We start from the raw sequence: 8604 nt of genomic DNA on the forward strand, positions 1-8604 counted from the left end.
CAGGTGTGGCAGAAGGGAAATACCTAAAACATGCAGGACAGGGGGGCGGTGAGGACCAGGGTGGAGAAACACTGATCTAGAATTTTCATGTTTAGAATTAAAAGACTAAAACACTAAGTTTTGAAAGTAACACAAGGAAACATTTCCAGGTATAAACTATACACATTCACATTAACTGTCCTTTAAGTAGAATGAACGGAGTTTCAGTAACACTTTATTTGAAGGGGTGTGCATAAGACTGACATGACACTGTCATAAACATGACATAACACCTGTCATGAACATAAAGAAGTCTTTATGAATGTGTTTGACAGTTGTCATGAAGTGTCATTCGGTAAATAATGACACTTTTAATACAAAGTTGCTCTAAAAGTTGCATCAAAAGTGCCAACTTTGCATGATTTTGTAAATAATGAATAATGACACTTTTAATGCAAAGATGGCATTTTAATGGACTTTCAATGCAACTTTTAGAGCAACTTTACATTAAAAGTGTCATTATTTACCGAATGACACTTCATGACAACTGTTATAAACATTCGTAAAGACTTCTTTATGTTCATGACAAGTGTTATGTCATGTTTATGACAGTGTCATGTCAGTCTTATGCACACCCCTTCTAATAAAGTGTTACCTGAGTTTCTTTGCTGAGTATTTAGATTATTGCTGTGACTCTGTGCAGGATTTGTTGTTGTTTTTCTGTGAGTCTCTAAGTGCCAGGTGGCCATGATTGTGAGGCTAACCAGCGGAGCATATTCTGCATCAGACGGATGATAATTACCAGGTGTTCAGCCTTGGCAGAAGCACTGTGTTGGTTGTTGGTCACCATTGGATGTGTTTACATGTTTTGATGCGTGTGGCTACAGAGTGTAACACCCCTTCTATCTCTATTTTCCCTCAGCTGTTTGAACTGCTGGGACCAGAGGGCCTAGAGATGATATCCACCCTCCTGCAGAGCAGAACAGCTATTGTTGACTCCTTCCTTTCCCTCCCAAATGAAAAGACAGGATATCTACCAGGTGAGACATGGCAGTTTTGGGATCTGATCTGTTCTTACGGTTTGCATGAACTTTTTCTCCTATACTGATGCACATGTGGTACTGACACATTTCCTGTCATTTCAGTCATCTTGAGTGAATTTAATTTTTACTTCGAAGCCTGCCTTGTATGGCATGAATTCCACCTACTGCCATCCTAGATATTTATTTTATGTAGGATAGAGGTGATGTTTTATGACCAAACGTGACTGCTTAGACTATAAGTTCAATCTTCATACTCTTCTGTATTTGCACAATAGAAGCATGTGTAAGTCATTGTTTGTTTTTCATAACAATTAGAGCTGACCTTGGAGATCTCTTTAAACTTCACAAAACATTTGGAAAGGGTGTTGTCCTATTTTTTGTTTGTTTGTTTTTTAAAATCTTTTTTTAAAGTAGTTTCAGTGGAAATTTGGCACAAGCCAATTGCACTAATCCTCCAAGCCAACTGAATTTTCCCACTTAGGGACAATAAAGGCTATTTCTATTCCATTCTATTGTGCAACAGGAGTCTAGTTATGTCTGTGAATGACTATATATGATTGATTAGGGCATTTAATAATAAGACTAGTATTTTAGCCAAAAATGAGTAAACTAGGGCATCACTTGATTATCAAAAAAAATACCCTAATAATAATAACATAATATAAATTCATTCTCAGTTACTGATAAGGATTCCGTTTTAAAATAATAGATGAAGTCCAGCACTGACATTATCTGAATGGCAAGATACTATACATGTGGATGGAATAAATACAGACAAGGTTTGGAGGGGATTGAAACTGTAAATAATAGCCTTTTATGTATTTCAGTATAATGAAAAAGCACAGCAGAGCAGAGTTCAAAATAGCATTAAGTTCTAACTTGCAGGTTACCAGTCATTATGCTTCCTCACTATGCTCTACTTTTGCACTTATGATTAGGCATAGAAAGAGCCATCTGCCACAGGACATTCAGTACCAACCACCAACACGTAGCTGTTTCTTACCTTGCAGAAGACATATTAAACTAGGTTTATAAATGACTCGCTGATTACGGTGCAGATTGTGTTATCCATCTTAAAAATAACAAACCAGCCAGTGAATCTTAAAACATAATGTAATCCTGGTTACATTTAGAGCCAACCCAAGGCATAAATTGAACTGAACAGCTGCCTAAAGCACCCAGGCCTTCAAAGGACCATTATAAATGCTAACATTTTAACCCACACCACAGATGTAGAATTTTAACATTTGTTTATTGAGAATGACAATGCTGTTAATTTTTATTTAATGGTTTTAGCATAGACAAAATATTTTGGAGCTGGTATTTTTACTTTGTAAAAGTGCACAGAACAATCAATCAGGTTTTTTGCTGCCGATTCCGATACCGATCACCCATGAGGCTGATCTCTGCCGATCGCCTGGATTGACTGTTTATTTTTTGCGTTAATTATAAATTATACTATGTGATCTGGCAAAATTAAAACAATTTAATAAATTCACCTAATTAACATAAACATGCAACATACTTGCAGGCACAATACAGCAGCTACTCAGTCAAAAGAACAACTGTTAAATGTTGCGACCAGTTAAACAACATTTAACAGTAAGGTTCTCTGTACCCTAAATTATACACGACTCAAATAAGTCTCAAAACACTGCCGATATCAAATAATGTCTAGCAAAAGAGGGAAACATTCATTCAAAGTCAAATGCAGGTTGCATCAAAATAAATAATCATGGGTTACTGAATCAATCCTTCCTGATAGCATGGCTAGTTGATTACTGCTGATTCTGATTGGTTGTTTCTGACTGAGCAGAGTAATTCTGCAGAACACAGGAGGAGGGAAAGGAGATTGATTATTATTATTTTTTATTTTTTCAAAAATTATCTCTCATGTTTGGACATAGCGAAAGTTTTAATATGTGAAATCTTTGTTGTTGTTGTTGTTTACGTTACATGCTGCAGCTTTAAGCAGACTTTCTGGGTGGAGCAGAAACGGCGCTATGTATTATGTGAAATATTACTACCAGTAGTGCATAGCAACAATTCAACAGCGAGAGCAGAACCAGCGTCTTTGACCGCTAGCTCAAAAACGTAAATTATTTTTTGGGTTATTTGTTTAACTTTCTGACCATCAAGCTAATCTGGGTGTTAGTAGTTGTGCACTGCTTTACTTGCTATCTGGCCGCTCCAGATGTCAATTTTTCCTTGCTTTGAGCCTCGATGTAGCCAAACTCCGTCAAGTTCTTGTTTTTTAAATGTCATATTATATTCGTTGTGTAATTTTCAGAGGTAATTTTCCGCCACAACATGCAAACTTCCCCATTCACACTCAGCATTATAGTTACACACTTGTTGCCGCGCGCTTGCGCTGTGTGAAGGGAAAAGGAGATCAGCTGCACATGCAGGCTGAGAAGTGAGATACAGGTGATCATTTTGGTGATCGGCAACAAGAGACCGTGATCGGCGATCACCGATCATACACTTTTTCACGGAAATCGGCTGATTATAATCGGTGGCCGATCGATCGGCACACCTTTAGTCTTTATAGATTGTTTTATTACCATAGCTACAATCTGATGCTGAGTTTAATTTTTGAGTTTTAGCTCTGTTTAACAAATAATATATTTGTGAAGATATATTTATCTCAGCAAGTTACATTTATCACTGATTGGTTTTCAGCTTGACCAATTAAACTAGCCCCCCACTCTCCTCTCCCAGGTTACATCAAATCTATACTGAAACCCTATTAGTGATGCTGATGTTCTTAGCAGGAGTTCAAGACCTCACACAACATTGGACCAGCCCTCATTGAGGAACTACACTGTATTTCAACACTGCTCATCCCTGTGTTGGAATACAGAGGGATAAACAGGATGATTTAGTTAATGTGGCACTAGCAGAGGCCAAGCTTTTCCATGTCTTGACTGTTGAGTTTGTAATAAACACCACAGAGAATATTTATTTTGGACTAGGAGTTTTTCTGGTCTCCTCATGGATGTGCAGAGCAGCTCTGCCTGACTGGAGGGGGAGAAGGCATTTGATATGGCTCAGTTTGAAGCATTATGGCCCTGAAAAAAAACACACACAAAAAAACTGTTGGGTCATACCAACTGCGCGGCTACAAGGCAAGCTGGTTACTGATGTATTAAAAAATATTTTAGTCAGTGTTTTTTTTTTTTTTTTTTTTTTTTGTTAAATACAGGGCTTAAAGTGCTCCGGCCGGGGGCCGGATTTCCGGCTTTTGACCAAACGGTCCACCTCAACCAATCTAAATGGTCCGCCTCAACCAAACTGTAATCTCCGGGCTTAAAGAGCTCCGTCTGGGGGCCAGACTTCCGGCTTTTCAAGCAAAGTGAGCATTGGACCAAACGGCCCGCCTCAACTAAGCTATAGATAATAGACAAAGATGTCTGCCAATCAGAATTCTAGCTCCCGTGTTCTTGACCAATGACTGTAAGACGGTTTGTAGAGAAGAAGCGCATGCGATCNCTTTGCTGAGTATTTAGATTATTGCTGTGACTCTGTGCAGGATTTGTTGTTGTTTTTCTGTGAGTCTCTAAGTGCCAGGTGGCCATGATTGTGAGGCTAACCAGCGGAGCATATTCTGCATCAGACGGATGATAATTACCAGGTGTTCAGCCTTGGCAGAAGCACTGTGTTGGTTGTTGGTCACCATTGGATGTGTTTACATGTTTTGATGCGTGTGGCTACAGAGTGTAACACCCCTTCTATCTCTATTTTCCCTCAGCTGTTTGAACTGCTGGGACCAGAGGGCCTAGAGATGATATCCACCCTCCTGCAGAGCAGAACAGCTATTGTTGACTCCTTCCTTTCCCTCCCAAATGAAAAGACAGGATATCTACCAGGTGAGACATGGCAGTTTTGGGATCTGATCTGTTCTTACGGTTTGCATGAACTTTTTCTCCTATACTGATGCACATGTGGTACTGACACATTTCCTGTCATTTCAGTCATCTTGAGTGAATTTAATTTTTACTTCGAAGCCTGCCTTGTATGGCATGAATTCCACCTACTGCCATCCTAGATATTTATTTTATGTAGGATAGAGGTGATGTTTTATGACCAAACGTGACTGCTTAGACTATAAGTTCAATCTTCATACTCTTCTGTATTTGCACAATAGAAGCATGTGTAAGTCATTGTTTGTTTTTCATAACAATTAGAGCTGACCTTGGAGATCTCTTTAAACTTCACAAAACATTTGGAAAGGGTGTTGTCCTATTTTTTGTTTGTTTGTTTTTTAAAATCTTTTTTTAAAGTAGTTTCAGTGGAAATTTGGCACAAGCCAATTGCACTAATCCTCCAAGCCAACTGAATTTTCCCACTTAGGGACAATAAAGGCTATTTCTATTCCATTCTATTGTGCAACAGGAGTCTAGTTATGTCTGTGAATGACTATATATGATTGATTAGGGCATTTAATAATAAGACTAGTATTTTAGCCAAAAATGAGTAAACTAGGGCATCACTTGATTATCAAAAAAAATACCCTAATAATAATAACATAATATAAATTCATTCTCAGTTACTGATAAGGATTCCGTTTTAAAATAATAGATGAAGTCCAGCACTGACATTATCTGAATGGCAAGATACTATACATGTGGATGGAATAAATACAGACAAGGTTTGGAGGGGATTGAAACTGTAAATAATAGCCTTTTATGTATTTCAGTATAATGAAAAAGCACAGCAGAGCAGAGTTCAAAATAGCATTAAGTTCTAACTTGCAGGTTACCAGTCATTATGCTTCCTCACTATGCTCTACTTTTGCACTTATGATTAGGCATAGAAAGAGCCATCTGCCACAGGACATTCAGTACCAACCACCAACACGTAGCTGTTTCTTACCTTGCAGAAGACATATTAAACTAGGTTTATAAATGACTCGCTGATTACGGTGCAGATTGTGTTATCCATCTTAAAAATAACAAACCAGCCAGTGAATCTTAAAACATAATGTAATCCTGGTTACATTTAGAGCCAACCCAAGGCATAAATTGAACTGAACAGCTGCCTAAAGCACCCAGGCCTTCAAAGGACCATTATAAATGCTAACATTTTAACCCACACCACAGATGTAGAATTTTAACATTTGTTTATTGAGAATGACAATGCTGTTAATTTTTATTTAATGGTTTTAGCATAGACAAAATATTTTGGAGCTGGTATTTTTACTTTGTAAAAGTGCACAGAACAATCAATCAGGTTTTTTGCTGCCGATTCCGATACCGATCACCCATGAGGCTGATCTCTGCCGATCGCCTGGATTGACTGTTTATTTTTTGCGTTAATTATAAATTATACTATGTGATCTGGCAAAATTAAAACAATTTAATAAATTCACCTAATTAACATAAACATGCAACATACTTGCAGGCACAATACAGCAGCTACTCAGTCAAAAGAACAACTGTTAAATGTTGCGACCAGTTAAACAACATTTAACAGTAAGGTTCTCTGTACCCTAAATTATACACGACTCAAATAAGTCTCAAAACACTGCCGATATCAAATAATGTCTAGCAAAAGAGGGAAACATTCATTCAAAGTCAAATGCAGGTTGCATCAAAATAAATAATCATGGGTTACTGAATCAATCCTTCCTGATAGCATGGCTAGTTGATTACTGCTGATTCTGATTGGTTGTTTCTGACTGAGCAGAGTAATTCTGCAGAACACAGGAGGAGGGAAAGGAGATTGATTATTATTATTTTTTATTTTTTCAAAAATTATCTCTCATGTTTGGACATAGCGAAAGTTTTAATATGTGAAATCTTTGTTGTTGTTGTTGTTTACGTTACATGCTGCAGCTTTAAGCAGACTTTCTGGGTGGAGCAGAAACGGCGCTATGTATTATGTGAAATATTACTACCAGTAGTGCATAGCAACAATTCAACAGCGAGAGCAGAACCAGCGTCTTTGACCGCTAGCTCAAAAACGTAAATTATTTTTTGGGTTATTTGTTTAACTTTCTGACCATCAAGCTAATCTGGGTGTTAGTAGTTGTGCACTGCTTTACTTGCTATCTGGCCGCTCCAGATGTCAATTTTTCCTTGCTTTGAGCCTCGATGTAGCCAAACTCCGTCAAGTTCTTGTTTTTTAAATGTCATATTATATTCGTTGTGTAATTTTCAGAGGTAATTTTCCGCCACAACATGCAAACTTCCCCATTCACACTCAGCATTATAGTTACACACTTGTTGCCGCGCGCTTGCGCTGTGTGAAGGGAAAAGGAGATCAGCTGCACATGCAGGCTGAGAAGTGAGATACAGGTGATCATTTTGGTGATCGGCAACAAGAGACCGTGATCGGCGATCACCGATCATACACTTTTTCACGGAAATCGGCTGATTATAATCGGTGGCCGATCGATCGGCACACCTTTAGTCTTTATAGATTGTTTTATTACCATAGCTACAATCTGATGCTGAGTTTAATTTTTGAGTTTTAGCTCTGTTTAACAAATAATATATTTGTGAAGATATATTTATCTCAGCAAGTTACATTTATCACTGATTGGTTTTCAGCTTGACCAATTAAACTAGCCCCCCACTCTCCTCTCCCAGGTTACATCAAATCTATACTGAAACCCTATTAGTGATGCTGATGTTCTTAGCAGGAGTTCAAGACCTCACACAACATTGGACCAGCCCTCATTGAGGAACTACACTGTATTTCAACACTGCTCATCCCTGTGTTGGAATACAGAGGGATAAACAGGATGATTTAGTTAATGTGGCACTAGCAGAGGCCAAGCTTTTCCATGTCTTGACTGTTGAGTTTGTAATAAACACCACAGAGAATATTTATTTTGGACTAGGAGTTTTTCTGGTCTCCTCATGGATGTGCAGAGCAGCTCTGCCTGACTGGAGGGGGAGAAGGCATTTGATATGGCTCAGTTTGAAGCATTATGGCCCTGAAAAAAAACACACACAAAAAAACTGTTGGGTCATACCAACTGCGCGGCTACAAGGCAAGCTGGTTACTGATGTATTAAAAAATATTTTAGTCAGTGTTTTTTTTTTTTTTTTTTTTTTTTGTTAAATACAGGGCTTAAAGTGCTCCGGCCGGGGGCCGGATTTCCGGCTTTTGACCAAACGGTCCACCTCAACCAATCTAAATGGTCCGCCTCAACCAAACTGTAATCTCCGGGCTTAAAGAGCTCCGTCTGGGGGCCAGACTTCCGGCTTTTCAAGCAAAGTGAGCATTGGACCAAACGGCCCGCCTCAACTAAGCTATAGATAATAGACAAAGATGTCTGCCAATCAGAATTCTAGCTCCCGTGTTCTTGACCAATGACTGTCAGACGGTTTGTAGAGAAGAAGCGCATGCGATCGGTTCGGCGGTTAAATCAAATGCGATATGAAAGAAGATGGACTTTGTCTCACCCGGTAAAGAAACACGTTTACTTGAGAAAGGAATTTAAAAACAAGTGGCGCCGGGCATGGCTAGAGGAAAGGGGACAAGGTGGGAAGTTGGCAGAAATTTTTACAATAGGGGGGCGCTGGGATTCCTTTGGTCGAAGGTAAACTTTACACCTTACAATCGCAACAAT

The 8604-nt window shown here is 38.6% G+C and overlaps 1 protein-coding gene across 1 annotated transcript in view; it reads left to right on the forward strand.

Annotated features, from left to right (window-relative positions):
• Window positions 1-8604, forward strand: part of LOC106935166 (activating signal cointegrator 1 complex subunit 3-like) — a gene marked incomplete at its 5' end in the record, with an annotated part of 151765 nt that overhangs the window by 32620 nt on the left and 110541 nt on the right. The window contains one exon of the mRNA XM_015015506.1: window positions 902-1029. Within this exon, the coding sequence (XP_014870992.1) occupies window positions 902-1029 (128 nt within the window). The remainder of the gene's footprint in view (window positions 1-901; window positions 1030-8604) is intronic.

Source organism: Poecilia latipinna, unplaced genomic scaffold, assembly GCF_001443285.1.
Source record: "Poecilia latipinna isolate Pla-1442-1.1 unplaced genomic scaffold, P_latipinna-1.0 Scaffold1921, whole genome shotgun sequence".
Lineage (NCBI taxonomy): Eukaryota > Metazoa > Chordata > Actinopteri > Cyprinodontiformes > Poeciliidae > Poecilia > Poecilia latipinna.